General features: G+C 46.2%; 1 protein-coding gene across 1 annotated transcript in view; it reads right to left on the reverse strand.

Moving 5' to 3' along the window:
* Positions 1-5,063: 5,063 nt before the first annotated feature.
* UBTD2 (ubiquitin domain containing 2) overlaps positions 5,064-19,622 on the reverse strand; it is a 43,358-nt gene continuing 28,799 nt past the window's right edge. The window contains exon 3 of the mRNA XM_058815480.1: positions 5,064-5,650. Coding sequence (XP_058671463.1) covers positions 5,253-5,650 — 398 coding nt within the window. The 3' untranslated portion in view covers positions 5,064-5,252. The remainder of the gene's footprint in view (positions 5,651-19,622) is intronic.

Below are 19,622 nucleotides of genomic sequence, written 5' to 3' on the forward strand. Positions count from 1 at the left end.
TGTTTTCCATTGCCTTGAGTTGTCCCCAGCCTTTGGAGCGGGTTCCGATTTCCCGACGGAAACAAAAAGGGACCTGGGAGTGAGCAGGTGCAGGAATTTCTGGAGCTCAGGATGAACGAGAGGTTTTAAGGCAGGAGTCAGGATCTGAAGTTGTCTCTTTGCCCCATGGCTCTGGCTGAGTGGTCTTCATGTGGAAAATGTACAAATCCAGAGTTCCCCTGGACCCACCCCCTGCTCCGAGGGTCGGGACAAATTTTCCATGGAAAATCCAGCAGACACGTTGGGTTAAAGTCTCAAAGTCCGCTTTAAGGAGCCTTTTGGTTAAAATAATCTCATTTTCCAGCTGCCTGCCTGCTGTAGGCTCAGTGAAGGAGAGCTCCAAGTCCATCCCCACGGGTGGGAGAGGAGAGGCACCCACAGCAATCCCAAACAACTCCTGGGAAGGGAAATCCTGGAGCAGATTTGTGCATCCAAACCACCACAAGTGTTCGTGGCTGCAGAGGGAACAGCAGGACATTCATCATCTGGGGAGGAAACGCAAATGTGGATGCTGGGAATTCCATCCCCGAGGCTTCCCAGGGAATCTGCAAGGCAGCCTCACATCCAGGGGGTTTGGAGCAGGGTTTGCTGCTTTCCAAAGCTCATCGCCACAGCCAAGGCAGGGTTTGTTAAAAACACCTTTCTCAAGCACCTCTAATCCCACTCCAGAAAAGTCCAAGCTGTCCCAGAGCTTCCAGCCACAATCCAGGCGGGATTTGATTACAGGGAAGGGCAAAAAAAAAAATTAAAAATTAAAAAAAGCCCCTTTTTCTAACAGAGACTACTTTCATTTCAAAGTAACAGGATCTGAGCAGCACAGGGAAAAAGCCAAAAAAAAGAAAAATTCCTTTTTTTTTTTTTTAAATGTAAACATTCTCTGCATAAGGTGCAGGGTCTCAGATGTCTGTACAGGAACATGGAAAAGTTTGGAAAAGAGAGAGCTCCAGAGCCAGAAATGCCCCTTCCATTTCTGAAGCATCACAGACATGGAGAAACGTTCAGCATTCACTTTGTCAACACCTACACAGCAAAAATGCTTCCAGAACTCCATGGCTAAAAGCATCCCACCATTGTAACAAAGAGTATTTTTGTAGTTTTAATACTTTCCAAAAAAAAAAAAAAAAAAGATTTTACATTATTTACTAGCAATGGATATATATGCAGAAGCACATCACACTACAGCAATATTTCATCAAGTTATCATTGACCTTCACCAAACATTATGCACATTGCTCCAAAGATTCCCTCTTTCCTTCCCAAACTTTCTGTGGAAGGCAAAGAAAAGCTGGGCTTGGTTTGGTTGCTCCTGGGCTGAGGTTTTTTGGTGTTGTTACACCCCAAATTTAAGGTGTCTATTAAAAACCCAACTCACCACACCACCAATTCATTTTCCAAACTCCTCCCCAGCTCCTCCCCAGCAAAACTTTCAGAAAATGGATCCCAAGCTGTGCTTTGTGTGGGGAACCCCAAAAACACATTTGGGGGGCTCTGAAGGAGCAGCTGTCACTGGGGTGGGGAAGAAGCCCCTGAGCATCCTCCCGCAGTGCCCCAAATGGAGCTGCAGCACACCTGGGCCTTTTTGGGGCTCCCTGGCCTGGCAGGCTCAGGGGTTTGTGCCTCTCTGCCCTTCAAGCTCGTCAGGAGTGTGACTTTCACTGGGTCCTCACTTCTGGCTCGGGCAGAAGTGACAAGAAAGAGTAGAAAAATCTGAGCTGTGTCAAACAGAGCTGTCACTGACAGGGTGAAAAAGGCTCTCCTGGCATCAGCTCCCAGCCAGAGCTGAGCAGGAATGGCACAGAGGGCTGAGAGGGGGAATTTAAAAATCCCAAACTGACTCCTCCTCGCTTGTGTCGTGTGCGTTAAAATCCTGTCCCAGCATTTACACCCCAGGGCCTGAGTGGGGACAGCACCCAGGGGCCAAACCCAGCCAGGACACGCTGCCAGCACCCTCCTGCTGCAACCCAGGGGCTCTCCATCGTTTCCTGGGGCTCTCCATCCCCTCCTGGGATTTTCCATCCTCTCCTGGAGTTCTCCATCCCCTCCTGGGATTCTCCATCCCCTCCTGGAGTTCTCCATCCTCTCCTGGGGTTCTCAATCCTCTCCAGGGGCTCTCCATCCCCTCCTGGGATTCTCCATCCCCTCCTGGGGTTCTCAATCCTCCCCCGGAGTTCTCCATCCTCCCCTTGGGTTCTCCACCTTCTCCAGGGGCTCTCCATCCTCTCCAGGGGCTCTCCACCCTCTCCAGGGGCTCTCCATCCCCTCCTGGGATTCTCCATCCCCTCCTGGAGTTCTCCATCCTCTCCTGGGGTTCTCAATCCTCTCCAGGGGCTCTCCATCGTCCCCCGGGGCTCTCCACCCTCTCCAGGGGCTCTCCATCCCCTCCTGGGATTCTCCATCCCCTCCTGGGGTTCTCAATCCTCCCCCGGAGTTCTCCATCCTCCCCTTGGGTTCTCCACCTTCTCCAGGAGTTCTCCATCCTCTCCGGGGATTCTCCATCCTCTCCCCAGCAGCCCCCACAGCAGAGCCCCTGCTCAGTGCCACTTCAGCCACTCCAATAAATTTCCCCCTCTGCCCCAAAACTCACCCCACACTCTCAGCCTTCTCCCCTGTACTGGAATCCGCACCAAAGCCCAACTTTTAGGGCAAACTCAAACATTTGAGACACAAATGTTCTCTGTTGTGTCACAATTTCCAGTTCTATCGGTGGCCCTGTCAGCCATGTGCCTTTAGAGCTTGTTGCTGATATTTTTAACAAATATTTTGAGATTTTAAAGTTCTTTCCTAATAGAAATCCTGTAAAATTGTGTTTCTGCAGGGTGTGTGCTCAGTAGTGCTGCCACTTTATACAGAGAGGGTCAAACTGTTCACTGTCGCCTCTAAAAGCATTTCACCATTGAATTCTTTCAGGTTTTGATATGTGATTAAGGAGGGGGAGGCTGTTAAAGAGAATTTTCATGAACAAAATCTCTGTTCTACTCAGAACCCACTCACAACACGGCCTTCAGAGCATCACCTTTCCTCCCTGTCATAAAAGCAATGAATATAAACCATGATCCTGTGGAACAGCGACACAAACTGAGCCTTTTCCAGCTCACAGGGGGCAAGGAAGGAGCAATCCCAGCCCCAACAGCTCAAAACCAGCCCCTGGTGACAAACTGCCTGAATGAAAATAGAAAAAATAATATTAAAAAAAGGATTTTAGAAAAAATAATTAAAAAAAAAGTGGTGTTTTAGTGTTCACAGCTCCAGGTTTGCTCCTCCTTAATCCATCAGAATTTTCCCCCCTTTCCAGGAGGGACTGCAGGGAAATGACACCACAAAGCGCATTTATCCAGACATATAAATTATGCCTTATAAGACAAGTAGTGTCTTCCTGGCATGAGCCCATCCTTTGCCCAGAGAAAACCCAAGAGAGATTTTTTTTTACTTGTTTATGTAGCAAATATTTCCCCTTCCCCTGGAATGCAAAAGATTTGGCTGCAAAAAACCTCAAGTACAGTAAAGCAAATCTGCTTTAAAAAAACTCCACAATAGAAAACTTGTTCTAGGTTAGTATTGATAAGCTCACTTTCACCTTTAAAAATAAAGGAAAAAAAAAAGAAGAAAAAAGAGAAAAACAAAGCAAGTCACTTTGGTGATTATGAGAACAGAGAATTTGTTTTCCTTCCTCCAGCTCTGCATTTCAGGCATCCTGGGCCAAGTGGGGCCAGTGGAGCTGTCAGGAACCCTCAGGTTTGGTACAAAATGAGGACCAAGAAAAGCTGTAGTGGGGTGGGATGGGGTGGGAAATGCAAAGAAAATGTGGCTCTGTTTCCCAACCATCAATGAAATTCTGCTTCCATCTGCTGGGATCTCCCTGGTACAAGAACTCCCTTGGAGTTTCTGAGTGCCAGAAATTCGATTTCTATGGAATTACTGAAGGAGCAGAAGTTTAAAATTGTCAAGGGAATCCCCCAGCTTCACTCAATTCACAGAGGGAAGACAGAAACCAGGAAAAAAAATAATCTGCTATTCCCACGTTAAGAGCACATTTGACTTTGGAAGAAGTGATTTCAATGATGGCTTAAACCCCAAGCAAACAGAAAAATGATGATTAAAAGAGCAGGGCCTTGATGTCCAGCAAAGGCAGGGGTGCAGAGCAGCTCCAGTGGGCACAAACTGCACCCCATGAGCCCAGTGTGGTCTGGAGACTACAGAGGGGTTTGTCACCTGCTGCAGGGCCCCTGGTACATTCTGCAGGGCCAGCACTGCCTGGGGACACTCCCTGTGCTGCTGAGGCCACCAGGCTGTCCTGGAGAGCCCCCCAGCTCCAGGGCTGGCTCCCAGGGACACCCCAAGAGCCGGGAGCTGTGCGCTGCTGCTGCTTCCTCAGCATCTGCAAGCCTGGAGGCTTCCAGGGGAGCTGCAAGCCAGGGACAGCAGGGTCACCTGGCCCAGGTGTGCTGTGGGACACAGGGAATGGGTCACAGAGCAGCACTCACCCAGCACAGCCTCTGGCACCCGAGGACAGGAGTTCAGCAGGCACAGACTCGGGTGCCCACGAGGCAGGAGCTGGGGCTGAGCCAGTGCTGGAGCAGGTGAGTTACAGTACGGAGCAGCCAGGGTGTTATTGCCTGGGGCAGTGGCACGGGGCTGCACTGCCACCTTGGAATGTAAAATTGCTGCCTCTGAGCATCACCAGGAGCTGCCAGAGAGCAAAGCCCAGCCCAGCTGCACTGCCCAGGGCTGGCTGTGCCTCATCAGAGCCCGGGCACACCCCAGGGATCCCCGTGAGCTCCTTCCTGCAGGAACTGTGTGTGTGCTGCTGATATGAACTGGAAACATTGATTCTGTCTCAAGTTGGGTTTTTAAATAAAAGTGCTCTCTGTTGCTCCAGCCTCGTGGGTCAGGACACCACTGACAGTTCCAGGACCATGACATATCTGCATGAATGAAGAACAATCTCTTCCCTCCCTCTTCTCCCTCCCCTTTCTTTGCCCTGCCCCGTTGCTGTCGTGTTCAATACGAGATCAGGCAAACCCCAGAGGCCAGGTCAGGTCATATTTGTACATTTTTGCAGATCTCCATCACAGATGGAATTTTTTTTTTTTTTGCTGGTCATTCCTTGCAACCCATCCACGAGCAGCACAACCCCAAAAAAAAAGAAGAGAGGGCAGACAAAACCAAACCCCAGAGCAGAGACGCAGCAGAGAAAAACCAAACGAGAGCAGCGCTCAGTTCTCCACCGGGGTGGGGTTTGCTAAGGGCTGGCTCACAATGACTTGCACCACGTAATCCTTTGGGATTTTCAGCTCCTCCAGTTTCATTTTGTCTGCCAGGGGTCTCCCAGAGAAGAACCAGCGCTGGCTGCCCGGCTCCACTCCCTCCACGGCGTGCAGCCGCCGCTTCATGTGGTACACGGTGTCCATGCTGCGCACCAGCAGCCGCAGGTCCTTGCCCGTGGACAGGCGCAGGCGCAGCTGGCACTCGTGCCCCGAGTTGGGAGGGGGCTCGGGGATGTCCAGAGTCTCCAGGTCACCCTTCTCCTCGATCATGTTGATGGGAGGGGCGAGGCAGTAGACGGGCAGCTGGTAGCGGTTGCCCAGTTCATCGTAACACTCGGTAAGAGCACCTTGGGGAGAGAAAGGGGAGAGTGAGCGGGGATTGCTGGCACATGTCACTCTGCAGGGGCCAGGGACACTGCAGGGGTCACTCTGGGAGTTGCTGGCACATCTCACACTGCACTGGTCACTCTGGGAATGAGTGGGAATTCCACACTGCACATTTCACACTGCACTGGTCACTCTGGGAATGAGTGGGAATTCCACATTGCACATTTCACACTGCACTGGTCACTCTGGGAATTCCTGGCATGTTTCACACTGCACTGGTCACTCTGAGAGTTGCTGGTACATCTCACACTGCACTGGTCACTCTGGGAATGAGTGGGAATTCCACACTGCACATTTCACACTGCAGGGGTCACTCTGGGAATGAGCAGGAATTCCTGGCACATCTCACACTGCACTGGTCACTCTGGGCATTCCTGGCCCATCTCACAGTGCAGGGGTCACTCTGGGAATGAGTAGGAATTCCACACTGCACATTTCACACTGCAGTGTCACTCTGGGAATTCCTGGCATGTTTCACACTGCACTGGTCACTCTGGGAGTTGCTGGCACATCTCACACTGCACTGGTCACTCTGGGAATGAGTGGGAATTCCACACTGCACATTTCACACTGCAGGGGTCACTCTGGGAATGAGCAGGAATTCCTGGCACATCTCACACTGCACTGGTCACTCTGGGCATTCCTGGCCCATCTCACAGTGCAGGGGTCACTCTGGGAATGAGTGGGAATTCCACATTGCACATTTCACACTGCACTGGTCACTCTGGGAATTCCTGGCATGTTTCACACTGCACTGGTCACTCTGAGAGTTGCTGGTACATCTCACACTGCACTGGTCACTCTGGGAATGAGTGGGAATTCCACACTGCACATTTCACACTGCAGGGGTCACTCTGGGAATGAGCAGGAATTCCTGGCACATCTCACACTGCACTGGTCACTCTGGGCATTCCTGGCCCATCTCACAGTGCAGGGGTCACTCTGGGAATGAGTAGGAATTCCACACTGCACATTTCACACTGCAGTGTCACTCTGGGAATTCCTGGCATGTTTCACACTGCACTGGTCACTCTGGGAGTTGCTGGCACATCTCACACTGCACTGGTCACTCTGGGAATGAGTGGGAATTCCACACTGCACATTTCACACTGCAGGGGTCACTCTGGGAATGAGCAGGAATTCCTGGCACATCTCACACTGCACTGGTCACTCTGGGCATTCCTGGCCCATCTCACAGTGCAGGGGTCACTCTGTCACTCTGGGAATGAGTGGGAATTCCACACTGCACATTTCACACTGCAATGGTCACTCTGGGAATTCCTGGCATGTTTCACACTACACTGGTCACTCTGGGAGTTGCTGGTACATCTCACACTGTAATGGTCACTCTGGGAATGAGTGGGAATTCCACACTGCACATCTCACTGGCAGATCTCACTGCAGTGGGAATTCCTGCCATGTTTCACACTGCAGTGGTCACGCTGGGAATGAGTGAGAATTCCTCACTGCACATCTCACACTGCAGTGGTCACTGGGCATTCCTGGCACATCTCACACTGCAGTGGTCACTCTGTCCCTCTGGGAATGAGTGGGAATTCCACACTGCACATTTCACACTGCAGTGGTCACTCTGTCACTCTGGGTAAGAGTGAGAATTCCTCACTGCACATTTCACACTGCAGTGGTCATTCTGGGAATGAATGGGAATTGCTGGCGCATCTCACACTGCACTGGTCACTCTGGGAAGTTTTACCCTGCTCTTCAACCACCCAAGAGGTGAGGTTGGAATTCAGGCTTTAAAGGACCAGACAAAAATCATCAATGCCTGACTTTGTTTGCATGAAGACAAAAATCATCAGTGCCCCACCTTGTTTGAAACTTGGGGCATTGAGATAAAAGCAAGCACCCCCTAAAAGCCAAACACCCCAGCTAAACCAGGATAAAGTCCCCAGGCATGCAGGAGGGATGAGGATGTGCCCCCATGTCTCATTTCAGCAGCAGGGCCAAGGTTCAGGACACAAAAATCCACTTGGAGCAATTCCAGCAGGCTGAGCCCGAGCTGTGAAAATGCAGGAGGGCCCCGTGAAAGGAGCATTTTGTAACCTCTCAAACATCCCCAAATTGCTGGGATGGTTCTTGCAGGCCTGGTGTTTTAGTGAGCACTGCCAGGACAAACAAACACGGCCACCCAAGTCTGTGGCTCCATCAGCACCACAGAACAACACCCAGCACAGATTTTGGGTTTCCACAGCACCTCTGAGCCCACATTCAAACCCTGGTGTGATTTTTATTTCCCTAAACTCCCTTGGGGTCATCTGGACAACCTGGGTGCTCAGGAATTCTATCACATGCTGAATTACAAAATACAGGCTGAGTTTTTCACAGTGTAACTTCATAAAATAAAGATTTTACTTTTTAAAATAGATTTCCAGTGCCACTCTAGAAAAGCACCAGCACATTTTAACAAATCAAGGCAGAGAATGCTGAAAGCAGAGCCTGGGAAACTGAGGAAGCTGCATCCCAAAAGCAGGAATCCCTTCTCACTGTGGTTAAAGCCTGGTCTGAATTCACCTGTAGAACCAATTTCCACATTTCTGTCCATAGAGGGGCACAGTCGCTTGCCAAATTCCCCATCCTTGTGGAGCTGGGAATGCTCGAAGAGGAGCCAAGTCCTTGAGCTACAGATTATTAAAAACCTCTTTGACTCTGTTCTGCACACAAGAGCCAAGTGCTTCCTTAGAAATTAAAGGGGTTTTTATTTGGAGTTTTTTTTCATGCGGACACTGAGTTGTCTTAAACTTTGCTGTTTGATCAGCAAAATGACCCCAATATAAAATTCTAACTCAGGGATATATGTGGTGTCACCCAGCCCAGTGTAACAGCAGCATCTTCTTCTGGAAGGCTTTTGGATAGAAATCCTCTTTTTTAAAGGATAATTTGTGTTTGCAAAAACGCACAGAGGAAATCATTCAAAAGATCAATGGTTTAAGCTTTCTGTTTGTACAGGCATCTGTGCCCTGAGATTTATCAGAGAACAAAACCAAAGGAAATAAAATGATCTAATTACATCAACTCATTACAGTGTTTTACCACTAATGAATTTCAGAGCAAACCAACGTTTATCAAAGCTGTGTTGGACCCAAACCCTTTTATGGTTCTCTGCCATTTACAGACCCAAGCCTGGAGTTCCCACACCTCAGTTTTGTTTTTCAACGCTCATTTCACTCCTCATCTATTTGCTGAATATCACAGGACTAAATTCCAGACATAGAAACAAATTTGCTGCTCAAAACAAGCCAAAATCCAAACCTCAACAGCCTTTCAATGTAGCTAAAATTTCCTCAAAATCCATTTCTTTTAAAAGAATTCATCAGCTTTAGAAGAGCTCCTCAAAGAGTTAATTTTAAATAACATGGGGAGCTTGCTGAGGAATTCCTTCATCATTTATCTGGCTGCCCAGCTGAACTAACATGGGTCAAAGCTGGTGCTATAAACACTGGATTCCTTAATCATCATCAGATAAGCAATATTAAAACAAATCCTCTCAAACAGCAGCTAACTTGGAGGTCTGCAGCTATAAAAATAAATAAATAGAAAGAGACACAGCAGAGGAAAACTCTTGCCAATAAAACCCCACAGGCCCATCCCAGACTGAGAAATGGTTTTTACCAAACTGTTAATGTAAGAACAGGTTATTAATGTAAGAACAGGTTATAAACCTCACCAGTAATCCCAGTCTCCCATTCATCCTGGTGGAAATGTCCCCTGTCCCAATCCCCAAACATTCCAACATGGCTTTTTTAACTGAAAATCACAGGAAATAAAATACACCAAGTAGAGAACATGTCCTAAAATTGATGTTCTAACTGAAAATCACAAAAAAAAAATCAAATATCCCAACTAGAGAACACATCATTGCTGTTATAACTGAAAATCACAGGAAATCAAATATCCCAACTAGAAAGCACATCCTAACATTGCTATTGTAACTGAAAATCACAAGAAATCAAATACCCCAACTAGAGGACACATCCTAGCATTGCTGTTCTAACTGAAAATCATAACAAATCAAATATCCCAACCAGTGAACACATCCTAACATTGCTGTTCTAACTGAAAATCATAGGAAATCAAATATTCTAACTGGGCTTTTCTAACTGAAAATCAAATTTCTGATCCTTCCTGCAGGTTACAGCAGCTTGGGCTACGTTTAGCTGGAAGGGGCACTAAAAGACCATAAAGTTTTCATGAGAAACTGGAAAACGAGAGAGAAATAAATATTTTTTAGGTTTTTCTGTCCCTTAGGCAGCAGGGTCCTTCCAGCACAGCGATGCTCAGAGCTGCAGGGAAAAACAACCCCACATCCCAGCTGAGCCTCATTTCCCTTCCCTTCCCCAAACCAGAGAGGTTCAGATGCCAAAGCCTCGAGGATTGGAGTTTTCACTGCTGGACCATCCCAAGAAAGCTCTGGAAGGGGCAGGATCTGGGAGGAAGGCAGCAGGAAGGAAGGAAGGGTGGCAGACAATGCAAAAAAACAACAGCAGATGGGATTATTTTAATATTTCAGAGCTAACGGGGGCTTGGAGGGTGAGGGATTCTGGAAGGATCCAAGGCAGAGCTTCTTGTTGGTTGTTGTCCAGGTAGGAGACAGCTTGAGAATTTCAGAGGGGAAAAAATAAGCAGATGTGATCATCAAGCATAAGGGAACGGGAACATTTTGAAATTAATTGCTTTGCTAGCTACCAAAACTTTGTTTTATGAAGATTATGATGATATTGCACTGGATTTGGAAGGGAAAACACTAAAAAAGACTGGTTAAAATGCTGCTTCCACCCCTAGGCAGTTCAGAGTTTGGATTCACTTATCCTCCTGCAGGACCAACAATTCAAGAGCTCTCAATGACAGGAAGGGCAACTTTTGCAGGAGTTATTAAATCAAGCAAATATGGTCACACACTCACCTGAAAATATGAAAAGTTTTAATGCATTTGAAATGGCATTTTGGCAGTTCCTTAAGCTGCACACCATTCTCTTCAGAAAAAGCAGGAAAATTCTTGTTTTCTCTTCTAAAGTGCTTTCTACTTTAGGTTTTAGAGCAATTTTGAAGAGCATTGCTCAGAAACACCCAAAACTTAAGAACTGAGCAGATTTCCATTTTATTTTCCCCCTTCTCTCAGCCAGATTTGCTGCAATGAAGAGAAATTAAGACAACACAACCCAAAATGTAGCTGTAGCAGTGCAATGAGACTCAGCTAATTTAAGGAGACTGTCTGTTTATAACACATTAGCCCAAGAAACAGCTGGTTCAGTTGTTTCCGTGACTGAAAATCTCCATTCCAAAGCCAAGCTGAGCCTGGATTGCTGAATAAATTGGGGAAAGCAGAGCTCTCACCTGTGGAGTATTGATTTGGACCCAATATAAATCACTGATGCCTGAAATTCAGAAGGAAAACAAAGAAGTCTCTGGGTCTTACAGCAGAGCAGTGATGAGGCAGAAAAGCTGAATTATCTCTTCATCGTTATTAGCTGCTGATTCTAGGTCTGAGCTGGGAAAGATTTTATAAGGAAAATAATCCCAGTGCTGGCATCAGGAGGACATGGGAGAGGTGGAGCAGGGCTGGGACAGCAGCACACACACAGTGCTGTGCTCCACTCACCTGCAGGCAGCCCAAACTGGGAGGAATCCACACCACAAAGCTCCTCCTGACTTAATCCCAACAGAAACTGCTCAGCTCATCCCTGGAAGTGTCCAAAGCTGCTGGTACCAGAGTGGCTTTCCCCTTTTCCAGAGGGAAATTTGTGGGAATGCTTGTGCAAGTCAGTGCCTTGCATGGTGTGGAGAAAACAATAAAGAATTAATGGTGATGGCGAAACACTTGATAATAAACCACCCATATAAATCCCCTCCTGTGCTCCTTCCACATTCAACTTCTGCAGATTTGAACTGGCAGAAAGCTCCAGGGCAAAGGTGCAGTTTGGATCCTGAGGCAGGGCACAAGTGCTCTGTTCCCATCCCCATCCTGCCTCTGAAGCTCCTGCAGGAATGGCTTTGCACATAATGAGTGTTAAGCATTTAATAATTCTCATTTCAAATCCACTGAAAAGCAGCTCTTCCATTATGGGAACATTATTGGTCTGGCTCCATTCCATGCTGGAGAAGAATTCCCAGAGGCAGCAGGAGATCCCAGGGCTCCAGGAGCTGCTTGGAGAGCAGGAGCAGCTCATTCCCACTCATTCCCACTGTGACACACCGGAATCGTAATTGAAAAGAAGGGAAAATAAGAGACTCTGACACCCTTCCCAACCTCGAGGATCCTACCCAGCTGCTTTTCCTGCAGTCACAGAATGGTTGGGGTTAGAGGGGATCTCTGGAGATCACCCAGCCCATCCCTGGAGCAGGTGACACAGGGACACGTCCAGGTGGGTCTGGGATGTCCCCAGAGAGGGAATTCCACAACCCCCCAGGGCAGCTGCTCCAGGGCTCTGCCACTCTCCACAGAATGAAGCTTTCCTCATGCTGTAATATCAAAATAATCCTTTTAAAGAGCAATTCCCAGTTGGAGAATGCAACCAAAGATCCCTCAGGTGTATCCACGCCTTCCTGCCCCAAACTAAGCACAGGGCAGGCTCCTCACTGAACAGCTTGTCCTGAGAAATTGTGGCTGCCCCATCCCTGGAAGTGTCCAGGGCCAGGTTGGAAAAACCCAGGACAATGAGGGTGTCCCTGCTATGGCAGGGGGTGGCACTGGATGAGCTTGAAGGTCCCCACAAACCCCAATTTTGGGCAAAGCCGGCTGCACGTGTGCCACGTGCATCGCTGGGCTTGCTGATCCTCTCACAGCACAGCACCAGCATCACTTCACTCATTAGCACTAATTAACCAGGCTGAAGGTGAAAGATAATTAACAGAATCTTCTGAAGCAGAGGAATTTCTGCCCTAGCTAAATGAGGCACTTTTGTTCAGGTTTCAGCCCCAGCTGTGCCTCCCTCACCGTGCCTGATGTGCTGGAGAGGGGAGAGCAGAGGGACAGGGATGGAAAGGGTGCTCAGGGAACCAAATCCCCCAAAATTCCTCTTGGAAATCCACACTAATGCCAACAGCAGCAGTGTAATCCTGCAGAGGAGCTGGGATCTGTCACCTCACCTCCCTCACCTGATGGAGACCAGGGAAGAAGGGACCTACACCAGAAAGCTCCACATTTCCCAGCAGTGCAACTTCCACAAACAACCTCATCCTTCCCTAAAACTGCTCTACCAGAGCTCACATTCCTCCAGGCTGTGCACTTCACTGGCTTTGATAAATAAAGTAATTATGCACTAATGCTCAGTACTTGTCATGTTAACAACACCATATGTACTGCTACTTCCATATCCCTGTAAAACTTGGATCTAACATTGCATGGAAGGAACAGCTTCCAAGAGATATTCCATCAGGGTTCAAAGATGACAAGTCATTTTACTAATGAAGTATTCATCTACTACTCTGCTTTGCATGTCATGAAAATAAATGCCTGTCTAGACAGGCTTCTTAGATAAAAATTTAAAAATAAAATGGTTGGTAAAAGAGCTTCTCTGTGTACCCTCTTCATTTACATTTGCTGTTCTGCATTATCCAGCTTCTTCAAGGGGCTGGAGGCTTTTGGAGGAGAAGAATAAAGCAGAATATCCTCACCACCTGTGGCTGCACTGCTGCCCTGGCAGTGTTTGAAGTCCCCAGGTCACCTGCTCAGGGTGAGGCTGAACTCAGATTTACACAAGTTGTCACTGCCTTGGTTACCACTGATTTTTTCAGTCTGCTGTTCCTGTAAATCCAGAGTGAACAGCTGGCACTCAGCATCCCAAATCCCAGAACTGCTATGGTTCAAATGGAAACCAAATGGGAGGCTCACATTATTCACATGGCAAAAAGTTCCTTTTTCTTGCCAGCCACTGACACTGACAGATTGTGTCCCTGGAAGTCTACAAAGGGCCACAACCAGGAATTCCTTGGGCGCTCCAGGGATGGGGATCCAACCCTCCCTGGGCAGTTCCAGTGCCTGAGCCCCCTTTCCATGGGGAAATTCCTGCTGTGCCCACCCTGAGCCTGCCCTGAGCCCCCTTTCCATGGGGAAATTCCTGCTGTGCCCACCCTGAGCCTGCCCTGAGCCTCCTTTCCACGGGGAAATTCCTGCTGTGCCCACCCTGAGCTCCCCTGGCCCAGCCTGAGCTGTTCCCTCTCCTCCTGTCCCTGTTCCCTGGGGCAGAAACCAAACTCCCCCAGCTCCAACCTCATTGCAGGGAATTGCAGAGAGGAGGAGGCACAGACTGACCAGGACTTGTTGGGATGTTCAATCAGCAACTGCTCAGCACAGCACTGGAGCTGCTCCACCTCCTGTGCACTCCAGGCAGGGAGTTCAGCCTCTAAACAATCCCCTGCTCAAAATGAGATTTCAGAGAGTTTAATCTGAGCTCCAAATGGATTTGGAGGGAAATTCAGGCTGACAGAGCACTTGTTAAAGCTCCAGGTAAAGCAGCAGCAGTGACAACCCCTCAGATTGAACACCCAACAAATGTTGGCTCTGATGGAGTGTGGGATGGTCTCCCAGAGGTGGAAAACTCCTCAAACTGAAAAACTCTTCCCCACCTGTGTGCAACAGGGAGAGAAGGCAAATGATGTCTTCAGTTTGAGCTTTCATATTTCCAGACTCGGTACTGTGTTAGTTTATAACTCTGAATTTCATAAAAAGTGTCAGCAAGTTCTGCTCCCAGCTCAGTCCCACAGAACAATCCTTTCCCAGCCCCACAACCAAGGACACCGCTGCAGCTTCAGCCCCAAAAGTGCAAACAACAGGGAATGGAGGGGAGCAACCTGGGAGGGTGGGACTGCATCACCTGGAGCTGGGATTGGACACCCCAGCATGGAAATGGACCCAAACTTATCAAAGTGTGAGAACTCGTGGCCAGGATCCATCTGGGGTGGAGCCACGGCCGGGCTCTGGCACTGCCCAAGGTGTGTCCTGTGAAGGGCTTCTAATAAAAACCTATTTATTCATTTAACTCTGCCCAGCCTCTGCTCCAAGGAGCCTCTGAAGGCAGCACAGGCATTTCTGAAAAGTGCTGCACAGTCATCCTCCCCACACCAGCAAAGACAAACTGAAACCAAAGGCAGGAAACAGAGAGGCGAGGGCTGCAGGGGAAGAGACTCCAGAAGAGCCCAAGAATTCTGTTGACAAAGCTCCTCAAAAAACTTTTCAAAACACAAGAGCAGAAGTTGAAGATATTTAAGGAAAACAACTGTAGGATGGAGCCATAAGGTGAATCCTTTAATAAGGGTGTCACAATAACCCTTTACTCCTCTAACACCGCCCAGCCTCTGAAGGCAGCACGAGCCCAGAACGACCCAGACAAGGACCAAGGTTTGCTCTGCACCTCTGCTCCTCCTGCTCCCACCCCCTGCAGGCCCTGCAGGCCCTGCCCTGAGCCTGGCACTCCCCCATTTCCACGCTCAGTCTCCGCGGATCAGCAGCAAAACTGTGCAAGGCTCCAGGGAGCTCATGCAGCCTGACAGGATCCCACAGCCGAAAATAAAACTCCAGCACAAGGCTGGCTCGGGCTGCGGGGGTGGAGGGGATTAAAGGAGGTTACAGAAGATCTGAGAGTTCTTTATTTGCTCCTCACCTCCATGGTGCTGTTCTTTCAGAGCAGAGGCCCTCCTTTAAAACAAAATCAAATAAATAAAAAAATAAATTTAAATAAAATTTTAAAAATAAAATAAAAATTGAAAATAAATTAAATTAAAATGAATAAAAATTTAAAGAAAGTGAAACTAAAAAATAAAATAAATAAAATTAAAATTAAAAATAACATAAAATAACACATAAAATAAAATAATAAAAATAAATTAAATAAAATAAAAATAAAATAAAATTACATTAAAATAAAATTTAAACAAAATTTTAAAAATATAAATATAAATATAAAAGTAAAATAAAAATAAAATAAATAAAAATAACATAACATAATATAAAATAAAATTCAAAATAAAATAAAAATAAATTGAAATAAAATAAATAAAACCAAATAAAAATAAAAAAAATAAAATTACATTAAAATAAAATTTAAACAAAATTTAAAAAATATAAATATAATAAAAGTAAAATAAAAACAAAATAAATAAAAATAACATTAAAAATAACATAACAATATAAAATAAAATTCAAAATAAAATAAAAATAAATTGAAATAAAATAAATAAAATAAAAATAAAATAAAATTACATTAAAATAAAATTTAAACAAAATTTTAAAAATATAAATATAAATATAATAAAAGTAAAATAAAAATAAAATAAATAAAAATAACATTAAAAATAACATAACATAACATAATATAAAATAAAATTCAAAATAAAATAAAAATAAATTGAAATAAAATAAATAAAAATAAAAATAACACAAAATAACAAATAAAATAAAATTAGTGTCCCTTATTTAAAATAAAAAACAAGAGAAAATGATTGATTAAGCACAAAGGTGGAAGAGTGAATGTTGGTGCTGCCTCATGCCCTGGATGTGCCCCGAGCAGAGGCTGCACAGATGGTGAGAGCCCAAAAAGGTTAAAAATCCAAGGCCTTGCTGTACCTGTGACCTTCCATAAAAACCTTCCTGGATCACTCAGGAATTATTAAAAGCACCTCAGAGGTTTCTTTGTTCCTGTGCAGCTTCAAGGGTTCTAAACACAGGTGGGAACTCAGAGTTCATTTTGCTGCAGGTTTTCTTTGCAAAAGAGCTACAAACCAAGCATTGCTTGCTCTGGGCTGGGCTCAGCAAAAAAAATGAAAGTTTTTTTCTCAGTGATGACTTTCTCAATGTTAACTGTCAGCAAAAAGCAGCTCCCAGCTCTAGGTGCATAAAATCCTTTGAAATTCAGATTTTTCCAGAGGTCAAGCTGTTTGTAACAAACCCAGTGAATGACTCCAAGTTATCAGCTGAGTATTTATTGAAGGAGGTTGTGGAATATTTAAAAATACTGAAAAACCTCATGAGTGCTGCCCATGTTCCCTGCGACACCTCAGGCAGGATTTCCTCACCATTACCTGCCCCTAAAAGGTTCAAGGGAGAAACTTTCTGGGGCTCACACACTTCTGCCTTGGTTTTGGAGAAGAGTCAAATAATAAGAGAAAAGAAAAATAATAACAATAACAATTATTATAACTATTTTATGTTTTTATTTATTTATTTAAATTCCTGAAGCCAAAGCAGCAGAAGATGCCAAAAGTTTTGGCCACAATCAAGTGGAGCTGATGGAGGAGGAGTGGGATGAGCCAGAAGCCAGAAGCAGGTGGGACACCCAAGAAATTGATATTTTAGCAATGTGCCAAACACCTTCTTGCAGGGTTTGATGCCATAAATTGAGTGTTTTCCCCTCAAGTGCCGCTCATCTGTGCTGAATGCACAATCCAGCGCTGCCAAAACAGCTCATTCATGGGGGCTCGTCAAATTCATTACAGAAATAATATCCCCCTCGCTGCTCCTGCCTCCAAATCTTCACTTGTTGAGATAATTATGTTTTTACCAGGCTTTGGTATGGTCAAACAGACTCAGAGCCTCACAGAGAGGAACTTTCTCACATTAAAGACAATTTTTGAGGGCTGCAGGCTGATGTGAGGGAGGCACCACAGTGAGAGGTAACCTGGATTTTATTCCACCTTCCCCATGTATAAATTGAGTTTTCCTAGCAATTAAAGTATCAAAATAAGTTACTAAAATATCAAAATAAAATACCCTTAGGTCTGGCTGAGCCCCCCATTTACCAACCTGAGGGCACCAATCCCTCCAGGAACACCAAATCCACTGCAAACCACAATTCTAGAAGGCAGCAGAGATCACCAGGGAAGGCTCTCACTGCAATCTTCAGGGGAAAAACCCATTTCAAACTTCATTTCCCACTCATATTTTAAACAGTTCATCTTTCTTTTTCTCATTCCCCAAGCAGACAGCAAGGCAGATGAAGCTGATCCTCAGCCCCTCCACTGCAAGCAGCCAATAACGGAGGAAATGTCCACACCTGGGGAATATTTAATAAAGCACCATGTCCTGAATATTATTGGGGAATATTTAATAAAGCAGGCATCATGTCCTGAGCACCATCAGATAGCACAGAACTGTTTTTCACCTGCAGCAGACACTCCTGTGTGGAACATCTGCAGCACCATGACCAACAAGCAGTTTCCCCCATGAGGAATTGGAGACCTTCTTTTGGCACAAATCTGGGTTTATTTTGAGCATCTTGTGGCCAATTTGGGTTTGTTGTTTGTTGTTTAGGGGTTTTTTTGGTGGTTTTTTTTGGTTTTTTTTTTTTTTTTTTGTGTTTGGTTTGGTTTTTTTGTGGTGTTTTTTGTTTTTGTTTTTGTTTTTGTTTTTCCTTAAAGGAATTAGCTGCAATTTTCTGGTCACACATTAATGGTTAAAAAAACCCCTAAAACATAATTTCTGAAAAGTGCTGCACAGTCATCCTCCCCACAGCAGAAAGACAAACTGAAACCAAAGGCAGGAAACAGAGAGGCGAGGGCTGCAGAGGAAGAGACTCAGAAGAGCCCAAGAATTCTGTTGACAAAGCTGCTCAAAAAACCTTTCAAAACACAACAGCAGAAGTTAAAGATATTTAAGGAAATTTAAGGATATTTAAGGAAAACAACTGTAGGATGGAGCCCTAAGTGGGGTTTTTATTTGAAGAGTTTTGAGAGTTTCTAACCTGCACTTAGATATATAAATAAATATTCCAGCCAGCCACAATTGCTTTACATCCTGAGGGTTTGATTCATTTTCCTTCCACTTGAAGAAAACATTGGGAATTCAGCATCCCTCAGAAAGGATGTTGTGATCTATTTTAGAAATATTAATCACTGCAGAAATGATGGAAAGCAGCATCTTCATTGGAGGAGGCTGTGAGGAAAGTGATTCATTTTCAAGGTCGGGAGGAATTTGGAGACACAACAACAAAGCACATCCTTCACTAGGAACCACGGCCATTCCCAAGGGGAAAATGCCATTTTCCCAGGTGTGATGGACACAGAAAATGCCAAAAATCACCAAAATAAGGGGCAGCAGAGGAGGAGGAGCTGCCACTGTGCCCTGAGCAGGCTGAGGGAGGCTGGAGCAGGGAAATCCCAAACCCAGCACTCAGCCTGCAGCTGAGCATCCCTCCTGTGGATGGAAAATCAACTCCTGCGCCTGGGCACTGAAAGAGGCAGAGATTGGGGGATTGCTCCTCAAAGGAGGCAATTTGTGAGCAGCCAGAGCTGCTCCAGGAAAGGGGTTTGGGGATGAGCTGGGATCCCACACTCCAAAAAAATGGGTTTTTGGGATGAGCTGGTCTCCCCAACTCTGAGAAATGGATTTTGGGATGAGCTGGGAACTGGGATTTTGGAATGAGCTGGGAATTGGATTTTGGAATGAGCTGGGAATTGGATTTTGGGACAAGCTGGGAATTGGATTTTGGGACAAGCTGGGAATTGGATTTTGGGACGAGCTGGGATCCTCTACTCTGAGAAATGGATTTTGGGATGAGCTGCAGTCTGGATTTTGAGATTAGCTGGGTTCCCCGAGTCTGGGAATTGGATTTTGGGATGAGCTGGGCTCCTACACCCCAAAAAAATGGGATTTGAGGATGAGCTGGGCTCCCCAACTCTGGGAATTGGATTTTGGGATGAGCTGGGCTGCTCCACTCTGGAAATGGATTTTAGGATGAGCTGGGAATTGGATTTTGGGGTGATCTGGGCTCCCCAACTCTGGGAAATGGATTTTGGGATAAGTTGGGCTGCCCCACTCTGGGAATTGGATTTTGGGGTGATCTGGCTCACCCCTGTCCCTGCCCTGTGCTGCTGACAGGGCTGGAACCCCCAAAATTGGGATGCAGCTCCCAGCCCTTCCCAGAGGATGGCTGGGTGCTGGGAGGCAGGAGGGATTCAAGACTTATGAAATTCCCAAAGCAT

Source organism: Ammospiza caudacuta, chromosome 16 (assembly GCF_027887145.1).
Source record: "Ammospiza caudacuta isolate bAmmCau1 chromosome 16, bAmmCau1.pri, whole genome shotgun sequence".
Lineage (NCBI taxonomy): Eukaryota > Metazoa > Chordata > Aves > Passeriformes > Passerellidae > Ammospiza > Ammospiza caudacuta.